This window comes from Peromyscus eremicus, chromosome 16_21 (genome assembly GCF_949786415.1).
Source record: "Peromyscus eremicus chromosome 16_21, PerEre_H2_v1, whole genome shotgun sequence".
NCBI classification, from domain to species: Eukaryota; Metazoa; Chordata; class Mammalia; order Rodentia; family Cricetidae; genus Peromyscus; species Peromyscus eremicus.
This window is the reverse complement of record NC_081432.1, coordinates 64,114,896-64,142,141: the sequence shown is the minus strand read 5'-3', so window position 1 is coordinate 64,142,141 and position 27,246 is coordinate 64,114,896. Positions and strand designations below refer to the sequence as shown.

At 41.0% G+C, this 27,246-nt stretch overlaps 1 protein-coding gene and 1 pseudogene across 3 annotated transcripts; one reads left to right on the top strand and one right to left on the bottom strand.

Moving 5' to 3' along the window:
* Positions 1-3,819: 3,819 nt before the first annotated feature.
* On the top strand, positions 3,820-21,843 carry Dazl (deleted in azoospermia like). Of its 3 annotated transcripts, XM_059281479.1 has the most exons (11): positions 3,821-4,039; positions 9,065-9,211; positions 9,578-9,669; positions 10,157-10,208; positions 10,538-10,601; positions 10,699-10,838; positions 12,133-12,204; positions 13,707-13,757; positions 14,449-14,562; positions 16,055-16,153; positions 19,919-21,843. In XM_059281479.1, exons 1-11 carry the CDS (start codon positions 4,037-4,039, stop codon positions 19,979-19,981), a joined length of 897 nt encoding a protein of 298 aa, XP_059137462.1. In that variant the 5' UTR covers positions 3,821-4,036; the 3' UTR covers positions 19,982-21,843. The 3 variants fall into 3 exon arrangements, with proteins under 3 accessions (XP_059137463.1, XP_059137464.1, XP_059137462.1); XM_059281480.1 differs by lacking the exon at positions 13,707-13,757 and having other exon boundaries at positions 3,820-4,039; XM_059281481.1 differs by lacking the exon at positions 16,055-16,153 and having other exon boundaries at positions 3,820-4,039.
* Positions 21,844-27,135: 5,292 nt separating this feature from the next.
* Positions 27,136-27,246, bottom strand: part of LOC131926166 (large ribosomal subunit protein uL18-like) — a 66,459-nt pseudogene continuing 66,348 nt past the window's right edge.

The following is a 27,246-nucleotide window of genomic DNA, read 5'->3' as shown; positions in this document are numbered from 1 at the left end:
GGATTATACAGGGAGGGGGCAGAGGAGGAGGAAATACGGGCAGGGACCCTAACACTAAAGGCATTTTGAAAGTCATACGGGAACTTCCTGCTGTAGAGGCTTCCTAAAGCATAGACAGACAGGAAAGGAGTCTAGCGAAGTCATCATGTACGGGTGAGACAATGGCCCAACTGCTCATCATATGCTACCATGTAAAACCTCTCGTGCCAGGAACGCAGCACGCTGAGTCACTGGTCAAAGGGTTCCATGGAACACACCCCCCCCCCCCCCCCGCCACACACACACACACACACACACACACACACCCGCCACACCCCAAACATCACAGGCTGTGCCAAAGCTATTACTGCTCTCCACACCTGATGGTAAGGCTGCTCTGCTGAAGGTTAGACTTCCGGCACTGAGCAGAGAGAAGCTGAGCCGGTACCTCACCAGAAGTTCCACCCCATCTTAGCCAGTGTTCTGTTGCTGTGAAGAGACCATGGCCACGGCAAGTCTCATAAAAAAGCATTTAACTGGGCTTGCTTACATTTTCAGTAGTTTAGTCTGTTGTCCTAATGGTGGGGAGAACAGAGGCATGCAAGCAGCCTGGTAGCTGAGAGTTCTACATCCAGATCCAAAGGCAACAGGAAGAAGAGTTACTAGGCTGACTTGGGCTTTTGAAACCCCAAAGCCCACCCCAGTGACACCCTTCGTTTAACAAGGCCACACCCACCCCAACAAGGCAACACCTCCTTCTTCTCACATAGTGCATTCAGATATATGAACCCGTGGGCATCATTTCTATCCCAACACCACACACCCCTACTAACCAGTGTTTATGGTGCTGGACGGTACTCTGAAGGCTACTGGAAGACAAAGGTAATTATCAATATCACCCAGCTACAGACCCTGTGACCTAAGACTGTGACCTGCCTGCAAGATATACTAGTGCAATTATGGCACAAATGTCATGGGTATGAGTAACCAACCACTTTTTTAATTGGAATTAAAGTCCACTCCCTTACCTGACACTGCTAACGTGGACAAGAACCTGAGAGTAGATAGGTCATAGGCCTGGGGGATCTATCACTATCATCTTGCTAAAGGAACATATCAATAGAATGACTTCTAGTGACATATTGTTATAGCCATAGATCAGTGCCTCACTCAGTGCTCATCAGTGAAGCTGCTTCTTGAAGTAGCTGGAAATTAGCATAGAGACCCACAACTGGACAGTGTGCACCGAGTGAGAGACTTTGGAGGAGTCAGTCCGAAGTAGGTTGCCTTCATCAGAGCCCTCCTGTCCAGGCTCAGGGATCTATGTGAAAGAGGAGATTGCAAGAGCTAGAGGTGGTGGATGACTCCAACTACACAGATACTCCAGATAAAACAGAACTGATACACATGTGAACAAGAGACTTTTGCATGCATGGTGGCATGCACAGCACCTGCACAGGTTCAAGGAGACGCAATCCTGTCACTGAGCAGGGGAAATGGACATGATTTCCCATCCCTAACCAAGAAGCTGTTTTCTTTTTTTGGTTTTTAGAGACAGGGTTTCTCTGTGTCTTCCTGGCTGACCTAGAACTCTCTCTGTAGACCATGTTAGCCTTGAACTCAGTTCTGCCTGTTTCTCTGCCTCCTGGGTGCTGGGCTTGAAGGTATGTGCTGCCACCACCCTGCTTGCTATTTTCAACTGACACCTGCTGACAAAGGGAAGCTCTGTTTTCTGCAATGGAGCATGATTGGGTATATCACCCACACTTGAGGGCAGGCCCCATGCCTGGGAGTAATTGGCCAATACAAAAAGGAACTCCGTGGTTTTTGTTATTGTTTGTTTGATGTGTGTGTGTGTGTGTGTGTGTGTGTGTGTGTGTGTGTGTGTGTGTGTGCATGTTTTACAGGGAATTAAACCCAGAACATCCTTCATATGTGTTAAGCAACTGCTCTGCCCTGCGGTATCCTCAGCCCTTTCTTTCCTTTCATTTTGAAACAGTGTCACTAAATCCGCAGGGCAGGCTCTGAACTTTTTGATCTCCTTGTCTAAGCCTCTCCTCCCAAGCAGCAGGATTAGGAGACCACATCACTAGGCCCCACTTCCTGTAGGCTTATCTTTGAAAAGTCCTTTTCTAAGAGGATCCCCATTATCTCTCCAAATTGGCTTGTTTGCTTTTTCCGGGCACTCCACAAACACCATGCCCAGGAATCTTTTGCAGAGCAGGGGAGAGTGAAGTGGGAAGAACAATTTCATTTTAAGATTCTACTAACACACATGTCATAAATGTAAATGCCAAACTTGGGAGACACAGGTATAGTTTCAAATTCTAATCAGAGTTAAATGGTTTTTGTTTTTCTTGTAGTTGTCTTCACGGTGCTCTCTCTTAAGTCCACCCTTTTCCTTAGGATGGTGCCTTTCGAGGGTGCTGGTGTGCCTCAGGGTGTTCAGTTCCAGAGAGCACTCTGCACCATTTCAACTTTGCCCTTCCACGCCTGCGCATCTGGGCACGGAGCTACAGAGGTTAGTACCAGCTAATCCAGTCATTAACCAACCATGCCAGGTCGTTTGTGCTGTTTATTTCTCTGTACTAAAATTAGGCACTTTGTGTGACTGTTCACATCACAACCTAGCCACCTATCAAAAGCCAGAGGAGAGTGGCGCACGCCTTTAATCATAGCACTCCAGAGCCAGAGGCAGGCGGATCTTTGTGAGTTCGAGGCCAGCCTGGTCTACAGAGCGAGATCCAGGACAGGCACCAAAACTACACAGAGAAACCCTGTCTCAAAAAACAAAAACAAACAAACAAAAGCCAGAGGAGACTCAGATAGTCACGCTCTAGTTTCTAGCTTATTTTCATTTTAAGTAGCTTGGATTTTCCCCATTTTAAATGGATGTCTCAATAAAACCATATTATAAATAAGGCTAGCTATCTAGTTATATTTTTATACACCATTGTCCGGCTAATGAAAATTTCAAGTCTATCATTTTGCCGGCTTAAAAAAAAATATGTTTAAATACTTTTTATCTGCACAAAAGGCAAGTTTGAGGATAAAAAAAAAAAAAGGTAGTAACCCACGACACTGTAAGGTGCAGAAGCGGTTCTGCAATGCATGACTGTCTCCATGCTACAGCTTGGCTTTGCTGTGGGGAGGCCCTGGTTCTCTAACTAGAATGTTCTGGAATTCTCTCGGCGGGCCTAGCTTGTTTCTGTAAGGCCTGCAAGAGAAACGCTCCGTTACAACGTCAACTCCGCGCAGGAAGACATGTCCTCACGTGTTCACTGCTGTGTCGGTTGTACCTGGTAATTCAGGAGCTCCGTTTATTTGAAAGGGGGAAACAAACGGCAGGAGAAAGGAAAAGGTCCAGCGGCCTGTGAGGCGCTCCCTCCCACGGGACGCCACCTCCGCACGTGGCGGAAAGGCGTCAAGGGGCCCGGCCAGGCGACGCCCGGGACTCGCTGCCGGAGCCGACAACCCTATGCATTATGCACTATGCACGCACTCGAGGCGCCATTTTGTGGCCGCCTCCTAAATAAACGTTTTCCGAACACAACTTTGACCACCATCCCGCACGGGGCACACTTCGGGGTCCTCCGACACGTTTCGGGGGGACGTGAGTCTGTACGCGCCTCCGTCAGCGAGGACGCGGCCCAGGGCGGCGCCGGGCACCGTCCCTCGCGCATGCCCCGTGCGCACCCCTCACGCACGCACGCACGCACGCACCCGCGTGGGCGACGTGGTTCCCCGCCCCCCCCCCCCCCCCCCCGCCGCGCCAGCGCCGCCGCCCATTGGCTGAGGCCCACCACGCGGCCGGCCACGCACAGCCACCCCCGGGCCCCCGCCCGCCCCGCCTCAGTGATTCGGCGACCCAGGCCTGGCTCGCTTCGGGGCTCCCGGCGTCTCCGCGGCCTTCGGCTCTGCTTCCACCGCCGCCCCGGCTCCTCGCCCGTTGGAGGCCAGGCGGCCACCGCAGCGCCCTCCACAGCCGCCCAGGTCGCTGCCTGCCGCGCAGCTCCTGCTGCTCCTCGGGGCTTTCACCCCAACTCCGGCCGCCATCATGGTGAGTCGAGGGCAGGCCCGGGTGGCCGGGCGAGAGCGGCCGGAGCCATGCTCCTCGGACGGAGGTGGACATTTGGCTTTTTCTGGGTAACACGAAGAGGGGGCGGGGGGCGAACGCGGGGTTCCTTCAGATTCCCGGCTCCGGCCCCCACCCCGGCAGCCCCCCACTCCCGGCACGGCTCGGCTGACTTGGCGGCCTACAAGCACCGAGGGGCCGGGCATGGCCGGAAGCGGGTGGCTGCGGCCGCCTTGGGGACCTCGGCTGCTCCGGGGTGGGCCTCGTGCACGGCCTGGGCGTCGCGCGACGTCGCTTTCCCGCCTTTGGGCCTCCGGGCCTGCGGGAGCCGGCCTGGGGTTGGGCGAGGCCCGCTGCGGCCCAGCCCCCTGCCGCGGCCCAGCCCGCCCACCGCGCCCGGCCCTTCCCGGCCCCTGCTGCCCACCGCGCCCTGGTCCCCCAGGCCGCGCCCCGGCCCCCGACGCCCACCGCGCCCGGCCCTTCCCGGCCCCTGCCGCCCACCGCGCCCCGTCCCCCTCCACCGCCCCCTCGGCCCCCCGCCGCGCCCTGGTCCCCCAGGCCGCGCCCCGGCCCCCGACGCCCACCGCGCCCGGCCCTTCCCGGCCCCCGACGCGCCCCCCGGCCCCCTCCACCGCGCCCCGGCGCCCCCCGGCCCCGCCCACCGCGCCCCGGCCCTTCCTGGCCCCCCGATGCGCCCCCCCCCGGCCCTCCCACCGCGCCCCGGCTTCTGGATGGGGGCCGGCCTGTGGAGTCCTGCCCGGCAAATACTGCAGGCCGCCGCCATTGGCGAGGCCCTGTCGGAGTAGCGCCTCGGGCCGGTGTCGGCCTTGCGTAAGCTTACGTGGTGGCGGCCTGCGTGTGAGCGTGCGTGCGTGCATGCGTGGGCGGGAGAGGAGCAGGCGGTAGGCCACCGGAAGGGGGGAAAGCGATCCCGTTGTAATCCCAGCGTTGAGGAGGCTGGCTGAGGAAACTGCGAGTTCCAGGCTCGCTAGGGCGGGTTACAGAGCGGGGACCCTGCCTCGGGAACAGTACTGAACGCGTTAGTAGCCGTTAAGTCACAAGCCTGTTGTCATACGTTGCATATTCATTTATACAATTTTTTTCCATTTTAGAAGTAAAGGAAGAAAATCTGTTATGACGAATGTTAAAATTAAGTTGGACAATTTCATGTAAACATTTGTAATTGTGAAATTAGTAGTTGTCCATCTCAGTAATTAAAATCACATTATAAGTAATACTTTTGGACAGTTTTTTAACTCCATTAGTTAGAAATTTAATGACTGCAGACTTTATCTTGGCCAATATTTGTAACATACGTGGCAATTTGCTTAGCATGATGATTTAATTAAATTTCGGAGACATCCTAGAATTTTTAATAGTATTTTCAGCATCTAGCTATTTTTTTATATGTGAATATTCAAATATAATGTACTGTGGAGAGTTTATAAATGATAGCCTCTAAGTTCATTGTTAGTATCCTAATATTTCTCAATTCAAAATCCACAATTCATTTGGAGGTAGAATTGATAAATTGTCCTACATTTAATAGCGTATTTTCAGTATGCTACTATATTCTATTGATGGATAAGATAACACTTTTCTACCAGGCTCGGTATATTTTGTGGATAATTTCAAGTACTGGAGGCAGTGGGGGTGAGGTGCTGAAGCAAGAGGATCACTTGAGCCCCTCAGAAGTTTCAGGCTAACCTTCCAGGCCAACTTTGGCAACATGAGACACTGTCATTAAAAATAATCATACTGAGGAGGCAGAGGCATGTGGAACTCCATGAGTGAGGGCAGCCTAGTCTACATAGCTTCAGGCCAGGCAGAGTTACATATAAGACCTTGTCTCTAAATAAATAAATGAAGTTTAATAATTACACTATCTTGAACATTAAATTTTGACTTAATGATTATTTGGTTGTAGAGTGGTTTTGGTTATGTTTAAAAAGTAATCAAAGCATCTGTCGGTTATGGGTATTTGAGATCATCTATTGGTTATGGGTGTTTGAGATAACACTATATGAAGCATATAGTAAGCACTCTGCCTGTGATTCAGGGCTTGTTAAAATGGAGTACTTTGCTTTGTTAGCTTTGAGTGCCACCTACTGGATAAGGACCAGGATATGGTGTGCCTTCTTTAATTTAATATATTATTACACTATTAAGATGAGACAGATTTTATACTAATCCTTATTAAGTAGGAAGCCTAAGCCCAAATCAAGTATCCTATAATATTTGATGCTTTATTTTTTCCTTATTAAATTGTCCTCAAACATCCATTTTACTTTTGTATAAAGAAAACAATTATAGAAGACAATTGAGGTCTTTTCTAATTATTTTTCAAGCAAGGAAATCAAGATCCTGAAAACAGTTACTTTAGTGGACAATGAAAAATCAAGTTTTTCCCCAACAATTATTTTCCTCTTTAATTCTAGTGATACCATACATAACAGGATTTTTCAGCACATCCTTATAAAGGTTTTGGTCCCAGCAATCCTTTGTTTGGGAGGCTGTTGTTGGCATTATGGGGTAATTGAAGTAGTATCCCTGGCTGCCTACCTACCATATGTCAGAAGTTTACCTCACTGGTGATACCCAGAAATGTCTCTAGATACTAAGTGCCCTTGTAGCACTGAGAATCAGTTCATTTATAACTTCTTAGACTCTGACACAGGTGAAATATTACATACTCCTCTAAATTGAAAAGCATCCATACATTGTGGTACAAACACCAGTAATAAAAATTATTTATCAAATAAACATATACTGTATCCATTCATAAAAGAAGGGAAAATTGAGAAAGGAAGTACTATAAAAATTACAGAACCACTGTTTTATGTTTTGAATTTATTTCTGAATGAAAAAATTGAGAAGAGATGGACAGATTGTCTGCTAGCAAAGCATATCTAGTCAAGTTCTAAATAGTTGAAGATACATAGCATATGTAGTAGTCCCATTTAGAAAAAAAAAATAAAATTGTAAGACATTAAAAGAAGGAAATAACTTTTAAAGTAATCTTTTTATTCCCTGCCATATCATTGTTGAAGAGAATTTACTGTACAAAGGAATAAAGTTGTTGTTAAGTAGGAACACAAAATAGAAAATAATAGCTTAAGTGGATAGGGAAAAAAAAAGATGATTTGACAATTTTTATTTCAAAAATTTTTATGAAATTAACCTTTTAAAAACAAATTGGCACCTTTAGCTTTTTATTATATAATTTCACTTATAATATGTTATTTAATGTTATACGCAAAGAATGTATACTAGCATTCCCTTAAAATCTTTAGTATTTACCTCCTATTAATCAGTTTCATAAATGAATTTTGAATGGGTATATCATATAGTAGTTTACTAAAGTTCCAACTGATAATAAAGTACTTGTAAAGTCAGCTGTGAGAGTAAAAAAAAAAAACCCTTTTCTAACCATTGAAAATAAATTCAAATACAGGACACTAACTCATTAGCATACTACTTTATACTTTACAAATTGAGTTAAGCAATGTTAGTCATTCTCAAAGTAATTTGCCCAGGGATACACTTGGACAGGTATGCAACTTATAACTTAGTGTAAGGTACATGAATCTAGGCATCTTGACTAAGTCAGTGTTTGTTATGTTTTGCTGCATTGCCTCTACCATTCCCAATAAGTTCTGCTTTAGGAAAATTGATGTCAACCAATTAGAGTGTATTGTGTGAAGACTGAAAACAGTTTGGATCAAAACCCGAGGGAAAAAATGAGTTGTATATATAGGTGTCTTTATTTGAAAATAAAGGGTGGTATTGTTTCTATTAACCAACTGACCATGAAAATTAAAGTTGCCAGTGAGACTGATGGGTGTTATTTAAGAAACGAGTACTATTTCAAAACATGCATTAAACACCACAGTATTAGGGATGAGGAAATTATGATGTGACAATATTTTCATAATTTACTTATTTATTCCTAAATAAGACATAATATGAGAGTGTTGAAGTTATAAAATTCATGTTAATTTGATAATAGGCAAAGGAAACGATTTATCTAAGAGTTAGTTACTTTTTGTTTGGGATTTTAAACAGCTGTTTTGTTTGAGTTTTCTATATGCTTTTGATTTAACATACCCAGTAAAATGAAAATTTATTAGTATATCTATAATGATTTTAGTAGTTTTAGTCTTCACAGATCTGAACTTTTCACGCAGCTCATCAAATACAATATTTTCATACATTATATGAAATAAAGTTGGTATTGTTTCACAATATAGTATGAAAGATAACGGGGTGGAGAGATGGCTCAGTGGTTAACAGCACTTTTATTATTCTTGGAGAAGGACCCACATGACAGCTCAAAATTGTAACTTCAGTTCCAGGAAATTTAGCTCCCTCTTTGGCTTCTGCAGGCATTAGACATGCACATAGTGCACATACATGCAAGTAGGCAAAACACACACATAGAGTAAAATATAGAATGAAGCCTGTTGTCTTAGTCGGTTTACTATTGCTGTGAAGAGTCCTCGTGAACATGGTAACTCTCCTAAAAGAAAGCATTTAACTGTGCCTTGCTTAACAGTTTCAGAGGATTAGTCCACATCATGGCAGGAAGCATGACAGCGTATAGGCAGAAGTGCTGGAGAAGTACATCTGGATCGGCAGGCACAAGGGGGAGAGAGAGCCTCTGGGCCTGGCTTGAGCTTTTGAAGTCTCAAAGCCCATCTCTAGTGACCCTTCCTCCTACAAGGCCACACCCTCTAATCTTTTCAAATGGTGACCAAGCATTGAAATCTGTGAGCCTATGGGGACCATTTTAAAAAAAGATGACAGTGAGAAGCATCATATTTCAGAAAGTACTACATCCTTTTGTTTAATTTTCACACCAGTTCTCTGTTGATTGCTTTAAGTTCTGAAGCTAAGCTGTATTGGTAGGTAATTTAAAGTAACACTAGTTTATGTTAAATACAAAAGATATGTTTCACGTCGTTTGTCCTGTGTGTGTGTGTATTTAGTTGTCTATTTTCTAAATTACAGTCTGCCACAACTTCTGAGACTCCAAATTCAGCTGTCTCCAGGGAGGCCAGCATCCAGTCTTCAGCAGCAGCCACCAGTCAAGGATATGTTTTGCCAGAAGGCAAAATCATGCCAAACACCGTTTTTGTTGGTGGAATTGATGTTAGGGTATTGTATTCATATTTTGTTTTACTTTAAATACGTTGTGAAGCCAGGTAGTGTTTTGATGAGAAGAGGTGGGAGGCATGCTTGAGCCAGGAGGAGCCCTGGCAACACAGTTGAGAGTTCAGTAAATTTTAATTCTCTAAAATGTGGTGGATGATGGGATTTAATGTGTAGACCTAAAAGGGGTTTTCGTTGTTTTAAATTTTATGCAGGTTTGGTTTTAACCCACAGAATCTAAAAATAGACTCAACAAAGTGGAATAATTTTGTGATACCAGAGATTGTCTTGCACATAATCAAATCTCTTTACAATTCAATTAGAAGTCTTGAATGCTTAATTTTTACTCTTGAAGTTCATTTCTTTTCATAGATGGATGAAACTGAAATCAGGAGTTTCTTTGCCAGATATGGCTCAGTAAAAGAAGTGAAGATAATCACTGATCGAACTGGTGTGTCAAAGGGGTATGTAAACATATTTGCTATAGCTACTGTTTATAGAACTAAGCATGCTGGAGAGACACAAGACTCACAGTGGGCATTCTAACATTAATGAATTTCTTGCTTTTGATAATTTATTTTATGGATAAAAGGTTTTTTAATCAGTTCTTTTACTTAAATCATTTTCCTTGTATTTGTATTTTAATATTTTCTGTCTTTTATTTCACACAAATGTGTGATTATTTTCTTGGCACATTTCAGAGTATCTTAAATTTTAGCTGTTTTGCCTTAGATAATCTTTGTTAATGAATGTTAATATTAGCACATTCTGACATAATAGACTAAGGAAGCAGTGGTATTTACAGAGGAACTGTTGCCTATGTCTTAGCATATCTATCACAGTATATTCATCTTCCATTATTACCACTTCTGCTATTTTATAGACTGTTAGAAGGTATAACCATGGTACTATGTAGTTATGATTTTGTATTTCATTTGTCTGCCTTTCTAGCTATGGATTTGTTTCATTTTATAATGACGTGGATGTGCAGAAGATAGTAGAAGTAAGTAATAGTCTTACAGAAAATTCTTCAGCAATGCTTTAGAGTTGAAAAGTGCTGGATGTTCAGTCCTATATAAAATACAGAGAAAAATAGGCTTCCTTTCTGTTTAAAATAAAAATGTAATCTTACGTAACTTGACAGAACCTACTTGCTTGGGGGCTTCTAGTTTTATCAACTAGAGATAGAGTTAGAAATGGGACGAATGGCTTTGCTAAATTTAACTTGATGCTTTGGGATACTTTGATTATAGAGTTGTAAGGCTGAGCACAGTAGTATTTGGCCAAGTCTTGGAAATGAAGTATTACATTATCGTTTGTTACTGTTTTTAGTCACAGATAAATTTCCATGGTAAAAAGCTGAAATTGGGCCCTGCAATCAGGAAACAAAATTTATGTGAGTAAAACCAGAAATTGTTCTTGATGAAACTGCTCAGGTCAGGTTTTTCAGAGGACTTGACATAAGTTTTTCTCTTTTTATTTTTTTTTTAAAGGTACTTATCATGTGCAGCCACGTCCTTTGATTTTTAATCCTCCTCCTCCACCACAGTTTCAGAGTGTTTGGAGTAGTCCAAATGCTGAGACATACATGCAGCCTCCAACCATGATGAATCCTATAACTCAGTATGTTCAGGTAAAAATGGCTTGCATTCTCGTTCTTAGGTTTGTTAGTAGTCTTCCTAAGCTCTGCAGTCATATGCATGGTTTGGATGGTAAGTGTAATACAGTTCAGTCCTTATTGGAATGCTTCAGATATGAGGAATTTGTTCCTTTTGTTTATACTCTCTCATTCTTAGTGCTTTGTTCCCTATGCTAAGCCGAAACCTGCCTCTGTGTATTTTGTAAGTCTTTATCCTAGAGCCTCGGTAGCCACATTACATATATTCCTTTTTTTCCCACAGGTCTTTATTTCAGACATGTACAAATAGTATATTATAGAAGAATTTTACTATAACCTTTTCCTCTTCTGGCAAAAATGTCTTTCAAATTGAAGAAGTTCTTTGACTGTTCAGAAACAGCTTTGTATGTCCTCTTAGTTGATTGTTCCCAAAGATGATCAGCTCTTCTGTGATTTCCAAATGCCTCTTCATGTAGGTTGTTGACACCTGGGTTCATTTTAGTTTGGGAATTGATAGGTTTTATCTATAAATCATAAGGTTCTTGAATTTAATTTGAGCTGGGTTAATATTTAAATTTTCATGCTTACTATGCCTACTGATGCTAAATAACATTCTTGGTACATTTTACTTTTTCAGTTTGAGAGACATTGTTTTGGCCAGAAAAGAAAAAGAGTAATAAAAACCTATGTATTTTTTCTCTGTGTGTGGAATATAGACTGTCTCGTTCCTTATTTCTCTTGCTCCAAATATGACTTAGAAGAAAATCCATACTTATTCCTAATATTTACTGTGATTCATAACTGATAGAAGGCATTCATGTGTGCTACTATTTGCTTTCAGTCAATAAATACTGAAGTATAGAAAACATTGATTTAATCCCTCTCCAGTTTCAGATAGTATTTCTCTTTTCTTTTAGAAATTAAACACAGAAAAATCATAAGGCTGTAGAAATATTAATGATTACCCGTTCTGCTAACATTGTAGTATGTACTTGTATTTCATAGAGAAACAGAAGATAGATTTATTTAACTGCCCTTCTATAACTATATGTATAGTCAGTGTACAGTGACCTCCTAAGGTGAATATTGCCTTAGAAAAGCAGTCATTTATATTGTCTTTTCCTCTTTCCTGTGTAATAAGTTATCATTTGACAAGGAATATTTTCTACCTAAAGCCAGTCATTTAGACTCCTGAATTGCTATATAGAGAAAAAGAGAAAAACTACATTTTCTTGTTGTATTGTGAATGATACTTTCTCATTTTCTCATTTATTTTATTAATCGAATTTTTTGTGAATTTTATTATCAGGCGTACCCTCCTTATCCAAGTTCACCAGTTCAGGTCATCACTGGATATCAGCTGCCTGTTTATAATTATCAGGTATTTTTTTCTTTTTTCTCCCTTTAATTGAAAATGGATTTATTCCTCACATAATATATCCTGATTATAGTTTCCTCTTTCTGTACTCCTCATAGCCCCTGTCTACTTTCATCCTATGCAGATCGACTCCCTATAAACAGGCTTCTAAGTTGTCTTAGTGAAGAAACACCATGACCACAGCAATTCTTATAAAAGAAAGCATTTTATTGGGACTGGCTTCCAGTTTCAGAAGTTTAGTCCATTATCAGCATGGCAGCATGCAGGCAGACATAGTCCTGGAGAGGCAGCTGAGAATTCTACATCTGGATCCATAGCCAGCAGGAAAAGACAGCCCCTGGGCCTGGCTTGGGTTTTTGAAAACCTCAAAGCCCATTCCCAGTGACAGACTAGTTTCAACAAGGCTCTGTCTCTTAATGCCATTCCTTGGGAACCAAGCATTCAAGTATATGGACCTATGGGGTCATTCTCATTCAATCCACCACAAAAGGGATAGCAACAAAATATGAGAAAAACTACCATAGCAAAATTGAACAAGGGGGAAAAAACATGGAAAAAGCTCAAGAGAAGTCACAAGATTTAGAGATCCATTTGTTTGCACACTCAGGAATATCATTAAAAACTAAACTGGAAGCCATAATATATAGGCAGAGGACCTGGTGTAGCCCCTGTGCATGCTACCTCAGTCCCTGAGCGATGATATGAGCTTTGATCTTGTTGATTTAGAGGGCCTTATTCTCCTGGTGTCCTCCATCCCCTCTGGCTCTTACTCTTTCTGCCTCTTCTTCCCCAGGGTTCTCTGAGCCCTGAGGGGAGGGATTTGAATGATCAGATAATTTAAGGGAATGTAAATTAACTTGGGGATATTACTGTGGTCTTTCTTTATATAAAATTGCTGCATAGTGTGCTTATTTAAACTAAAATTAAAGGAAAGTAGAATTACTCTATAATTCAGGCATCAATATTATTTAGAGATAAGTATTTTGACAAGGAAAAACATTTGTTCAGACTGTTTACAAAGATTCAGTATCTTCTGTTCTTATTTCAACAAACATTCTTTCATTTCTGTCAAATACCTGAAAAGTCTAGGCTGACTTAAAAATTTTTATAGGAAAGGTTGAAATAAAAATAGAACCCAGTTCTTAGAGCACCATTCTGATAGTGTATAATTTTGCTAGATGCTACAAAATAGTAGTTCTATGAATTTCTCTCCCAATAGATGTGACCATATTTATGACCCATGACCATAGCTGTAGTAATAATTTCTAAGAGCCACTGTCTTTTTAAATTTCTCTGAATGCCAGCTTCCAATTGAGAAAATGTAAGGTTTACATATTGCTGGAACTGAAAAATGCAAAGATATTAGAAGCATAAAGGTACCTATTTTTGGTTCTGTTTTAGAATAAGAAATTGAGTCCGCATGGTTAAATACCTTAACATTGTCTTATCACCTCTTTTGTAAAAATGTATAGGTGTTTAAATAATCTTTGTTTCCTTTTCTTAAGATGCCACCGCAGTGGCCGGCTGGGGAACAGAGGAGTTATGTTATACCTCCGGTAAAATGAATTAGCTCAACATACTCTGCTTAGTCTGACAGTTTTTTCCTAATATATTTCTTTTGCCATATTGTTTATATCTATATTTTAATTGCCTTTTTATATTATGTATTTTACTCTGTTGTTATCTCAGTTATATACTCACATGAGAGAGAAACTGCTTGTTTTTCCACATGGTTTTTGTATGCCCAATCAGTGGCTGCTTCATATACAATAAGTTTTTGGTTACTTGTTGGCATGATGTATAATCCAAGGAAAGTAGTAAAAGTACTAGATTTCAGAGTTAGCATTTGGTCTTCCTAGAATCTGCCTCTGAGTTTGCAATGAAAAGAAAATAGGAGAGAACTAAGTATTTTACCATTAATATTACTCTATAAAAGGAATAAAAGAAGATGATGTTACCTGTAAAACACCTGAGCTTCTGTTAACTAACTTTCATAGATAAAGATTGGATATTTGAAAAGTATACCAAGAGAATTCTCGGGTACTCTATTACTACATAGTATAGTTACTTTTCTTCAACTCCTACTGACTCTGATGTTGACAGAAGACATTTTTAAAATAAAAGACTTAATTTCATCCATTTAGTTGAAAACAGTTTCTGAACTAGCAGCTTAGCTTTTTGATGAATGACTTAGAAATGTATCATGTTTCTTGTTAACTACACTTTTTTTTATTGTTTTAAATACAGGCTTATACAACTGTTAACTACCATTGCAGTGAAGTTGATTCAGGAGCTGAAGTTTTGCCAAATGAATGCTCAGTTCATGAAGCTACTCCAGCCTCTGGAAGTGGCCCACAAAAGGCAAACATCTAATTTTGTTTACTCGTTTTTATATTTACTTTTATATGTTTTATATTAGTAATGATTCTTTGAGTAGACCTATTTGCCCAGATTTAAAAATTTAAAGAGCTTAGGAAACTTAACTCTGAAGTTAATGCATAAGATAATGATGTCTCAGACACTCCAAACATTGAGAGTTTCTGATTCCTTTGTCATATCCTCTCTTCTAATTGATTGCATTTTTTAAATCATATTTTAGTTACTGTTCTGTAATATGACTTGGTAGAATTCAGTGGCTAGGTGTCTACAATTAGTATGAATTATATTTGCCATGTCTTTTATAGTAAAGAATTTTTATTTATATAGTAATATGTATTATTATTATTATTATTATTATTATTATTATTATTACTAGTATTTGGTTTTTCAAGACAGGGTTTCTCCGTGTAGTTTTGGTGCTTGTTCTGAATCTCGCTCTGTAGACCAGGCTGGCCTCAAACTCAACAGAGATCTGCCTGCTTCTGCCTCCCGAGTGCTGGGATTAAAAGCGTGCACCATTGCTGCCCAGCTGTAGTATGTATTATTTATAGTATTCTGTGACATGATAAATATGACATTAGCTTTTAAAATGGTGACTATTTGATACTGAACTAGACAGTCATTTCTTTAATCATATTCTCACCCCAAAATTCTAATTTATATTGTTGAATGAATAAAGCAATTGATAAGTTGGGAATGTGTGAAATGAAAGATTTCACTGGACAGATTCCTTATTTTTGTGTTAGTGGAAAAAAAAGAAAACTACTAAACAATAGGATAGGATAACAAATTGCCTGATTTGATGCAGTCTTAAAATTTGAAAACAAGGGCACAGTGATGTACAACTGTAATCCCAGCACTTTGGAGTAGAAGAATAAGGAGTTCAAAACTAGCCTTGGTTACATAGCTGGTGTGAGGCAAGCCTAGGGTTGCAGAAGAGTCTGCCTCAAAAAAAAACCCAACTACTTCATACACATAAATACACACATAAAATTAAAATAGCCTGCCTGTACTATTATACTAAGATGTCACTCTAAATACTTCGAAATATTAAAACTCTTGATTCCTTCTGTAATAGGAAAAATAAATGCTTCAAACAAAATACCATAGTTTTAATAAATATAGCCTTTTAAATTTGCTAAGACACTAGAACATTAATTTAGGAGAACTATATATAAAATAAACAATGATAAGAATTTGACATTATGCCGGGCAGTGGTGGCGCACGCCTTTAATCCCAGCACTCGGGAGGCAGAGCCAGGCGGATCTCTGTGAGTTCGAGGCCAGCCTGGGCTACCAAGTGAGTTCCAGGAAAAGGTGCAAAGCTACACAGAGAAACCTTGTCTCAAAAAAAAAAAAAAAAAAAGAATTTGACATTGTGAATGACTTTCCTAGAAGTGTATATGCTCAGTACACTTTAAAAAAGCCATTAGCAGTGAATAAAAGATGTAGTCTTTAAACTTCTGTGTTTCAGAAGTCTGTGGACCGAAGCATACAGACAGTGGTCTCTTGTCTATTTAACCCTGAGAACAGACTGAGAAATTCTCTTGTTACTCAAGATGATTACTTCAAGGTAGGACAAGAATAGTATTCAGAGCAAAATGTGTATGTGTTAACACTGAAACATTATTTTTCCTGTGGGATATATATATTTATTTTAAAGATTTATTTATTTATTTATTTATTATGTATAAAGTGTTCTTCCTGCAGGCCAGAAGAGGGCACCAGATCTCATTACAAATGGTTGTGAACCACCATGTGGTTGCTGGGAATTGAACTCAGGACCTCTGAAAGAACAGCCAATGCTCTTAACCACTGAGCCATTTCTCCAGCCCCTGCATATATTTTTATACTGATGAAGTGTACTATAAACCCTGGTAACCATTATGGTGGTTGAGTTTTACCCAGAAGTGTGTTGGATGCTGTGTAAGTCTTAGAATAATATAGTTTATCTTTAGGGAAGAAAAGTTTTTAGAAGGTAAACATTTCACGAGCTGTTGGGCACATGGCTCAGTGAGTAAAGCGCTTACTGAGCAAGTGTGAATTTGAACTCAGAATTACATAAATGCCAGGTGGGTTTTAGCAGCCCGCCTAAAGATCTGCAGTCCTCAGATGCAAAGACAGGATCCTGAGCAAGCTGTGTAGCCAGGTCAACCCATATCAGTGATCTCTGAGTTCTATGAAAAAAGGTAGAGAGCAATCAGAAAGACTCCAGATGTTAACCTCAGACCTACGCAAGTATGCACACACAGGGAACACATAAGCATACACACAGAGAAATGGGAAGGTATTATAAAAGGGTCATGAGAGTTGGCAGATAAAATAACTTGACCACACAATAAAAGAAAAATTTGAAAGCAGAATGTAATTCAAAAGAACTACTTCATTAATATATTTGAACGTTATGGAGAATGAAGAGATAAAACTGAGGAGGTTGAAAATAACCAAGTGAAAATGAATTTAGCAAAGATTGAGTTTCTAATCTTCTGTCCACATTGCACAGATGACTTACATTTTAGGACTACAGTTTTGCCTGCCTTCTCCGTGGAGGTTTCGTTTGAGGGTTAGAACTCAGGGACTTAGACATGCTGTAAGCACTTGCTTTACTACTGAGCTGTTCTTTAGTCCCAAGACATTTTACAAATACAAAATGAAGATGAGTAGAACACACAGTCTTGGGTCCCTTTACTTTTGAGTCTGACTCTGAAGTCTATTCACTGGTTAGTCCAGTGGGGAGAATATTGCATTCGAGGAAGATTTTTTTGAAATAATAGATAAATGATAGGTGTATAATACGGATATCCTACAACTCATTTTAAGTATATAATTCAGTGGCTTTTTTGTATATTTACTTAATTGTACAACCATAAGTCAAATTTAAAAATGTCTTAGCCATCCAAGAAATGAACCCCTTCCTATTAGTACTCAATCTCCATTTCTAACCTCTAGCCTTACACAGCCAGTGAAAGTTATTACCTTTCACTAGGTTTTACCTACTTTTGTGTGTGTGTGTGCAACATAATGAGTAAATTTTTTCTATATAGTGCAATATATAACTGCAGTAGTCAGCTTGCCCCAAAGTTCTAAAGGTGTTAAATGACTTGTTTGAAAACAAAACGTCTTCAAAATTGAGTTTTTACCTGGTATTAGAAAGAAAACTTACCTTTGAACTCTAGAGATTTCTTCCCCTCTAGTTAGGAATAAGAAATTAGTGAAGTGGTCTGCTATTGTTGGTTACACCACCACCCCTGCCTCCCCCCCCCCTTTCCCCCCTTTCTTTCTGTCTGTGTGTGTGTGAGTGTGAGTGCAAGTGCATGTGCACATGTTCACAGGTAAGTCAGCGTATGTGTATGGAGGCCCACAGTCAATGTTTGGGTTCTTGGGATCCCAAGCACTTGTCCTGATTACACAGAGCAAGCACATGGAGCCCCAGACCTATTGTTATAAGCAACTAACTGCTGTTTTTGAAATTGAATGCAGTTTATTTCCATCATAAATCCCATTTTTTGTTTTAACTTCAGCCCTATAATTTTAATTCATTACTACCTAACTTCTAAAAACATACATTTGTGACCACTTTTCTAGAGCCTAACTTAATGGGATGTTACCTTATTGACAGGCTACATGACAGTGTGTATACACGTGAAGGTGCTTGTGGCAGTCAGAGGTGGACATTGGGTGTCTCACCACATTACTGTTTTAAACTGACCTTCCACTGAATCTGGAGCTTGTCCATTTGGCTAGGTTTGGTGACCTATGTTGTAAGGATTTGCCTGTCTCTTGTTTACTCTTCCAGGACTGTGATTATATAGTGCACCTCTAATACACCAGCTTTTTAAAGGGGTACTAGGGACCTGAACTCACGTTCTCAGGCTTGCACAATAGGTACTTTACCAAAGGAGCCACCTTTCCAGCCACATAGAAGTGCTCTTTACATAATGGAATCTGGTCCCCAGGAAAAGGGCAAGATTAAGCTATTTGTGTAGAAAAGAAAATACTATTTTATTAACCCCGTTTTTCTTTTAAGGCTTCACTTCCCTGTATCTATATCTCTGTAAGCAACAGAGTAAAGGAAATATTTCTGTAAACATTAGTCTTCTGTATGCATGCGCCCTACCCTTGAATTCAACCAATTATATGCACATATTTTAAGTTATACTGAACATATGTGCAGACTTTTTTTGTTTTTATTCTTTACAATGCAGTAAAACTTTACATATTAGGTATAAGAATGAGAAATTTAAAGTATACAGAAAGATCCCCAGTGTATAATGCAACCACCATTTTATATAAGAGATTTGAGCAAACCTTAGGTTTTCATATCTATGGGGGAGAGTGTTCCTAGGACCAATCCCCTTGAGAAAACATTTTAAATTTTCTTACCTTTGCCTCATAAAGAATGATACATCTTCATAGATTGAAGCTAAGCCTTAAGTATGCAAGATTCAGAGCTTTTAATCAAAATAAAGGATTTCAAGTTGAAATAAGAGTACTGTTCTCAAATATGGTTTCTTTCAGATGCAATTGTTAATAAAAGCAATAGGTAGGGGTTTGTTTTGTTGTTTGGGGAGGATTTTAGTTTTCTCTCTTTTATTTGTATACTGGTGCTTTACCTGTGTATATGTCTGCACTACTACCTGGTGCACACAAAAGCCAGGTAAGATTCTGATTCTCTGGAACTAGAGTTAACAGTTTGGGAGCTGAAACATGGTTCCTGGAAATCCAGCCTACATCCTCTGGAAGAATAAGTGCTCTTAACCACCAGAACGTTTCTCCAGACCCAAACTTTGGGGTTATTTTGTTGTTTTGTTGGATAGTTTTTGTTTTGTTGGCTAGCAAGATGGCTCAGCAGGTGAAGATATTTGCCACCAAGCCTGATGACCTGTGTTTAATCCCTGAAACCTACATAGGTTGTAGGAGAGAAACTGAACCAGCAAATTGTCCTCTTGACCTCTCCATATGGGCCATGGCACATAAGCATGCATGCATGCTTATACACACAAAATAAATTCTAGTGAAAAAAATTTTAAAGAATAGTTTTAAGAATCACATAAATTTTCCACTGTCTGTCTTTGATTCACCTGCCAAATCATTTAATTATCTAAAAAGTACTAATTATGACTCTTATTTCTGAGTTTACTGGGATTCCTTTTTAATTTTGTCATTTAATAAAGCCTTAACAGTTGGTGCATTTATTGTTGCAGAGTTCCTCCAAATGCTCTCCCTTTCCCCATTTACTATATTTAAATGTAAACCAACATATTGGTTATTTTGTAATAGATGAGTAGTGGTAGTGTGGAATTTTCAGTGATTTAAAATGACTTTCTGTCTCTTCTAGGATAAAAGAGTGCATCACTTCAGAAGAAGCCGGGCAGTGCTTAAGTCTGACCATCTTTGCTAACTTAGTAGTCAAGGCAGCATGTTGTTGACTACTAAAAGAGATGGAATGGTTTTCACTATTACAGAGGAGTTGACAAATCACACTCAGACTTTGTATAAGAGTTCTATTAGATTGCCTAGTTTTATGTTGAATCTGTTCATTAGATGTTTATATAGAAACTGGTTTTGTGTTCACTATATAGTTGAAAGAAAAATAATTGCAAGTAAAAAGGATAAAAAATAATTTTCAAATAATTGAAAAATAGCTGAAAGGAATAACTTTTAAGACTTAAAGGACTTTTAATTGAAATTGGCATTTTAAGAGTTCAAAAACAAGTACTAATTTTCAAGAAAAAGATTTTATAAACCTGTTTTGAAAGGTCAGAATTTTGATAGACTACAAGCATTTCACTTCTCAAAAGGTACCTTAACAGTACAGTATTTACAGTATTGTACTTTACATTTATTATTTGTCTAAACATTTGCCACAAGAGCAGAATTTTTAGAACTGCATTTTTAATCAGTGGAACTCAATATATAGTTAGCTTTATTGAAGTCTTCCTTATCTAAACCCAGGAAAACAGATTCTTAACAGTCCAATCAGTGGGTCTTACATTTATACAAAATATTTTACCCTGTAGCTAGAATCCACACACATGCACATATCCTATTTATTTGGTTGGGATGGTAATTAGGATATCTAAAATTCTGGGTATAATTTTGTTTAACAAATCCGAGACAAAAACTAAACTTTGCTAGGTGTATAAGCTATTCTTAGTGAGTTAATACTCTTTTTTTCTTAAAATGCTGAACTGAATGGCTGTCTTAAAATTGTGCAAAATACTGATATTTAAAGAGTGCTGAAAATTTTTTATGTCACTTCAAAGTTAATCAGAGTATCTGAAAGAAATTTTTATAAAAACATTCAAAATATAAGTTGTTACAGAGTAAACAGATTTTTAGTTTTGTTAGTCTGTTGTATTTCCTTTTGTAAAGTAAAATATGTCCAAAACAGTCAAAGTAGGTAATTTTGACATTTCTAAACCACAAAATTTGTTTCATAATTGTATCCCAAGAAGGTGGTAGTTTATCTGTTTTTAGATTAGATGGTCTCCATTGGACATTATGCATGGTGACAGCAGAGACCCTTTGTGCTCACAGTCGTTTGCAGTCTGTACTCCCATTCTGTCAGGGTTTGTTCCATGGTATAAAGTAAGCAAGTAAACCATAGGAGCAGTTCAGGAGCTAAGCCTTAGAATGTAGCATGGGACGACAGTACCTTTCTGAAGGACTCAATTGGACGGACACCATCTGACCTGCCGTGGACATGAGTTTTAAAATGCCTTGTTGGCCTGCCTTGTATTAGCCCTTCCCTCAAACACGGAGATTCCACTTAACCCTAACTTAATGGAACCACCATGGGTCATGTCACAAGTGTCCATAATGATCTTCAACTCTTAATTTCATTCTGTATCTGAATATCTGAAGGACAAAATCTTTTTAAGTCACCAAGAGGTCAGTATACCAGAAAAGTAGAAAGTGTCCCGAACTTTGTTCTTTTATTTGTCCCTTGTTTATTTCAGTGTATTTGTATTTTTGTGTGAGATTCTTACATGTATCACTCTGATTAAATCTCCAGCTTACTATGAATGATAACCTAAATTCTAAAGAACAATTGTAATTGTTGCTGTATGACTTTAAGGAAAAGTAAGGGAATAAACTTTCATCTGCTGTTCTGTTGGAGTCAAGTATTTAAGAGAAGGGAGAAAGAAAAGTACTGAACCTTTCAAAATGGAAGATTAATTTTAAACTTAAAAGTATGTTCCTATTACCTATTGCTGATAATATCTTTGCATAAATGAATAAAGCTTTTTTTCAAAAATAGCATTGACTTATTGTCATCTAGAAATGGGAAATTTTGGTGAACAGTGTGTGACAATGTATAAATCCTTGTGATTAAGAATTATAAATATGCTGCATTTGCTAAGCTGGCAGCTAACTGATAAAAATTTTGAGACATTTTATTTTCTTTCTACAAGAAATTGTGTGTGTGTGTATATACATGCTTTAGTCCCTGTTTTATTCCTGTGAAGAGGCACCGTGACCAAGGCAACTTTTTTAAACATTTTATTTGTGGATTTCACATCACACATCCTGGTCCCATCCACCTCTCCATCCTTTCATACCTTCCCTCTGCCCTTGCAACCTCCCCACCTCCAAAGGAAAAAAGGTCTTGTCATAGAAGCTGTGATATGACAGTGAGCAACACAGTGTATCCTTTAGTCCATACATCTTGGAAGTGTTCATTGCTATGAGTCATTGCTCTGGTTCAAGGCCTTTGGAGTGTGTTCGGCCCTCACTGGGGCTCCTTGGCTATCCTGTTGCTCTGTGTCATGGAGATCTTGAAGCTTTGGATCCCTAGGACAGGCCTCTTGACCCTCTATACATCCTTTGGCATGTAGAGGTGGGGTGGGCAAACTCGGCCCTGGTTCAGGGCTTGGATAGTAGCTAGGTTGTTCAGCCTGCCAGCTTTCATTCATCAACAGGCAGGCTTTCCAGCACCTCCCTGGCTAGCTCACTGTGCAACAAGGGGGAGGGCTGCTCCTGCTCTTATTCCTTGAGGGCCAACTCTGTTGCCTAGGTGAAATGCAGGGGCCACTCTACCACAATTGGTGAGGGGCAAGGCCAGTTCTCCCACTCATCCCCATTCCCCCGCCTCCCCCTGCCCGAGTTCCTGTTGCAGGTGGTTAGGGACAAGGGAGGCATGTTTCCTTCGCCCATACCACCACCTGGGAGGTGAGGGGGTGTGGGGTCAGCTCTTCTGCTTTCACACCCCCCGGACTGGCTTACCCCCCACCCCGACAACAGGGTCAGCTCCACTGTGCTGCCCAGGCGAGGTGCAGAGCCTGCTCTCCTGAGTACCACAGTTGGTGAGGGACAGGGTCGGCTCTCCCAATTGCCGCAGGGGTAAGGGGGAGGGCATCTTTCCCTCACCCATGCCAAAGAGGGCAGAGCCAGCACACCCACACCCTGGCCAGGGCAGGCAGTCCCAGGCAGGTGTTAATGGTGCTATGAAGACTGACCAAGCCAACTCTTAATAAGAAAAAGCATTTAATGGGGCCTTGCTTAATTTTCAGAGGCTTAGTCCATTATCATGGCAGAAAGCATGGCATCATGCAGTTAGGTATGGTCCTGGAGAAGGACCTGAGAGCTACGTCCTGATCTGCTAGCAGAGAAAAAGAAGGCTCTGAGGTTTCAAAAGCCCACCATCCCAGTGACCCTTTCTCCAACAGGGCCACACCTAATCCGTCTAAACCATTACACCAGCTAGGAACTAGACATTCAAATATGGGGTCCTTCTTGTTTAGTTTTTTGTTTGTTCTAGTTTTTTGAGACGGTTTCTTTGGCTGTCCTGGAACTAGCTCTATAGACCAAGCTGGCCTCGAATTCACAGAGATCCACCTGCCTTAAAGGCATGTGCCACCACAGCTGGCTGTGGGGTCCATTCTTAAACAACCATAGTACCTTTTTATGAGAAAAATACTATGTGGAGCTAAAAAATAATTCATAGTAGTTTTCATTGCAGTGTGTGAACAGTGGTCTCTGTTGGGAATGCTGGAGCACACAACTGGCTTTAGTCGCTTGGGCAAGGTCCCTCTCATTTTACATGCAATGGAATGCTTTGTTGCCCACTTTTGGGACTGATCTCTTTGACTCTTGTTTATGTTTGCAGGTATCCTATAGATTCACATTGCATTTGCTTCACATAAGAGTGCATCCAAAGTAATTTTTCTCAGTATCACTGCTCTGGAAGTTTGAAAAAATTCGTAAAAGTACATTGAGAAGATCAGTACTCAACATGGTCTCCATTTCTAGTCCTAGCCCTTGGAGTTCTGTAAAAGGAAGCTGTAGGTTCAGGAATTCTTGCAGATAACTGGTATATTTTAATAGTTGATAAACTCTGAATAGCTGACTCTAACAGAAAATTAGGATTTTAAGGCTATACAGGATACAAAGGAGTGGCTTTGGGGATCATCAAAGATTAAAATTGATCATCAAAAATTAAAATTAGTATATAATTGCTGAAATTAGAGTTCATTTTAAATAAGCATTTTATGCATTTGTATGGGTATACATGCATATATACCTGTGCATGTATGTATACCAACTACAGCCACTAATTTAACTGTCATAACCAATGGCTTCTCTGGTTCAAGACACACACACACCCTTGGCGTAAGACCTGTGCCCTCTTGTTGGTGACCCAAATTATGGTGCAGCTGAGTGGCCAAGGGAAACCCGAGACTTGTGCCTGTTCTCAGTCTTGCTGCAGGGAAGAGAAAATAGTTACCTGATCCACCACCGGAGGGAAAGTAGTTCAACTCCTTCCCTGTTCACAGTTTGTGTCTCCTGTACCAGTAACGAATGTAGTTGGAAGACCCCCAAACCCTCCATCTTTGGAGAAGCTGCAGGCCCTTAAGAGTCTGTTGGAAACAGCCCAATAGAAACTTTTAAGGTAGGAGGGCACTGGACAGTTTTCTTCAAGAAATGTTATTGGGAGGATTAAAAGTGGCAGCCAGAAAATCTACCAGCTAATTTAAGGTAAGTCAGGTTATTCAAGGACCTGATGAATTGCCTTCTGGGTTTCTGGAAAGACTCTGTGACACAAATTGGGTATTTACCCAGTGAGCCACTAATATTGCCTTTGTCATGCAGTTAGCTCCAGACATAAGGAGAAAGCTCCAGAAATTGGAGATATTTGAAGGAATAAATAGATCTCAACTTTTGGAAATTGCTCAGAACGTTCATAACAGTCGAGATTCAGCTGAAGACAGGGAAGGACAATCTGCTATGTGGAGACTTCTGCCCTTGAAGAAACACAGAGAGAAATGAGGGAATAGACAATGGGAGGGGATTCAGGGACTGACTCACCCGCATTGTTGGTTGGGGTCCTGAGTGCAGATCTGTTGGAATTCAGACAAAAATTGTCCACAAAGCCTCCTGCTCCAGTGTGTCTAGATGGCCCCATAGCTCTGAACAATGAGGAGGAATGTGGACAGACAACAGAGGGCATTTTAGTAGTCCTCCAATCCCTGGGGTACAGAATCTCAGCCAAGAAGAGTCACTTGTTCATCCTTCAGGTCACATACCTAGGCTACAACCTAGAAGAAGGGAAGCAGTCACTTTCCTGATACCGTGCTTCAGCCATCCTGTAAATCCCCATCCCACATCAAAAACCAAATAACAAGTGTGGGCATTCCTGGGGATGTTGGAGGCTGCAGGCCATTTGCTGAGTGGCCAAGCCCAGGGGGTATGTAGCCTTTGGAATAGACTGAGACTGAACAGAGGGCCTTTGAAGCCTTAAAAAAAATACCCTGCCCCAGCTTTGGCCCTCACAGACATTACTAAGGCATTTCCCTTGTATGTGGATAAGACCAGAGGCATTGCCTACAGGGGTTCTCATGCAAACCCTAGGGTCCTGGAAAAGACCAGTGGCATATCTGTCCAAGAGCCTTGACCCAGTCGCAGCTGGAAGGCCAGCATGTATAAAGGCCATAGTTGCTACTGCCCTGCCAGTAAAAACAAACAAACAAAGAAAAAAAACCACTCTGACAAATTTAACTTTAGGGCACGAACTGTTCCAAACAGCCCCACACTGTTGAGGCCCTCTTGAGAAAGGAACCTGGGAGATGGATGTCTAATCCCTGGATGACCCAATACCAAGCCCTGATTCCGGATCAACCCCTCATTTGGTTCCACAACACATCAGCCCTCAACCCTACCAGTCTCCTGCCTTGAGGTGACTGACATGATCCAGTCTATCAGGCATGATCTGACTGATGTCCTGTTGGTGACACCAGACTCAGATGGGAGAAGTTTCAACCAAAATGGGATCAGGTATGCAAGGACAGCAGTGGTGACCCAAGATAGGTCTATCTAGGCACAATCTTAAAGCAGGATAGCCTTAGCTCAAAGAGTTGAGCTTTTACCTTTGACTTCAGCACTCCATTGGGTGAAAAACAAGGCTATTACCACATACACTGATAACTAATATGCTTTCGCCACAACCCATGTCCATGGGGCTCTACAGAGAAAGAAGACTGCTAACCTCAGCAGGAAAAGCTATCAAAAATAAAAGAAATCTTAGCCGTATTAGAAGCTATCTGGTTACCCAAAAGAGCGACCATTGTCTATTGCAGAGGACTCCAAAGAGGAGATTTCCCAGAAGGGGAACAGGACAGCTGACTTGGCCTTGTGGAAAATAGCCCTAGAATCACTGGGGCCTCTCCTTGAGTCTTGGTAGGTCTGCAGGAGCCCAGTTATCAAACTGGCCCACCTGAAATATACCCAGGGGTGAGACTGCCTGGGTGAGACCAGGACTGGTCAGCAGGATAAACAAGGATGGTGGACAGACCCATCCTTCCCAGGAGTCTGGAAAGGCCACTGGCTGTGGATCTCTACCAAGCCCCCACCTAGGGACCACAAAAGTTGCTGAACTCCTCAGACCCAGTCCTTGCAGGCTTTGCAGGAAGCTCTCCAGGCTAGGGACCAGACTGTGAAGGGAACCCTGCTGTCTCTCACCTCCAAACTTGCCCAACAGTTCCAATCAGGAGACTTGGTTTGTAAAGAGGATCCCTGGCCAGCCCCTGGAACCTGTCTAGAAGGGACCCTACCCAGTCAATCTCACCACTCCAAATGCTGTCAAAGCAGCTGATGTCATCCCTTGAAGAAGAAAAAAAGGCCACTGAGGACAACAGATAGATTCTCAGTTGGATCTCAGACCCTGTAAAGATAAGACTGAGCAGAGTTTACTAACCTGGGATGCATAATCCCCGCCAGCCCCAAACCTGGACATGGGAATTCAGAAAAATCGGGCATGGGAAACTCTTTCAGGTAGCCTCTGCTCTCTTTTGTCCCCTCCAGGGGTAGGACAATATGGATCTATGTTCTTCTACAATATGGTAGAAGAATGGGGATCAGTAAATCAGTTGTGAAGACTGGCTATACTAAAGGCCTCAGGGACTACAATTTTATGAATGCTCTGCCAAGGACAATTACCTCCATCATGTCCTCAAATTACCTGGCTTGCTTGTACTAATGCTTTGACTAAATGTGCCTCCTCTGATCATGAGAAAGTCACAGCTCCACTCTGTGTATACCGGTCTATGTTATCCCCTAGGCATAGCCTATAATGGAGAAGAGAGGGTGGTAGCGCATATTGGCCTTGACTCAATGTTAACAAGGTCAAACAAGCCCTAACCAATTCTGGTCTGTATCCTAGCAAGG

Coding starts and splice junctions, on each gene's coding strand:
- Dazl (XM_059281479.1), top strand. Junction 10,209..10,537: donor ATGTGCAGAAGATAGTAGAA/GTAAGTAATAGT, acceptor TACTGTTTTTAG/TCACAGATAAATTTCCATGG. Junction 10,602..10,698: donor AATCAGGAAACAAAATTTAT/GTGAGTAAAACC, acceptor TTTTTTTTAAAG/GTACTTATCATGTGCAGCCA.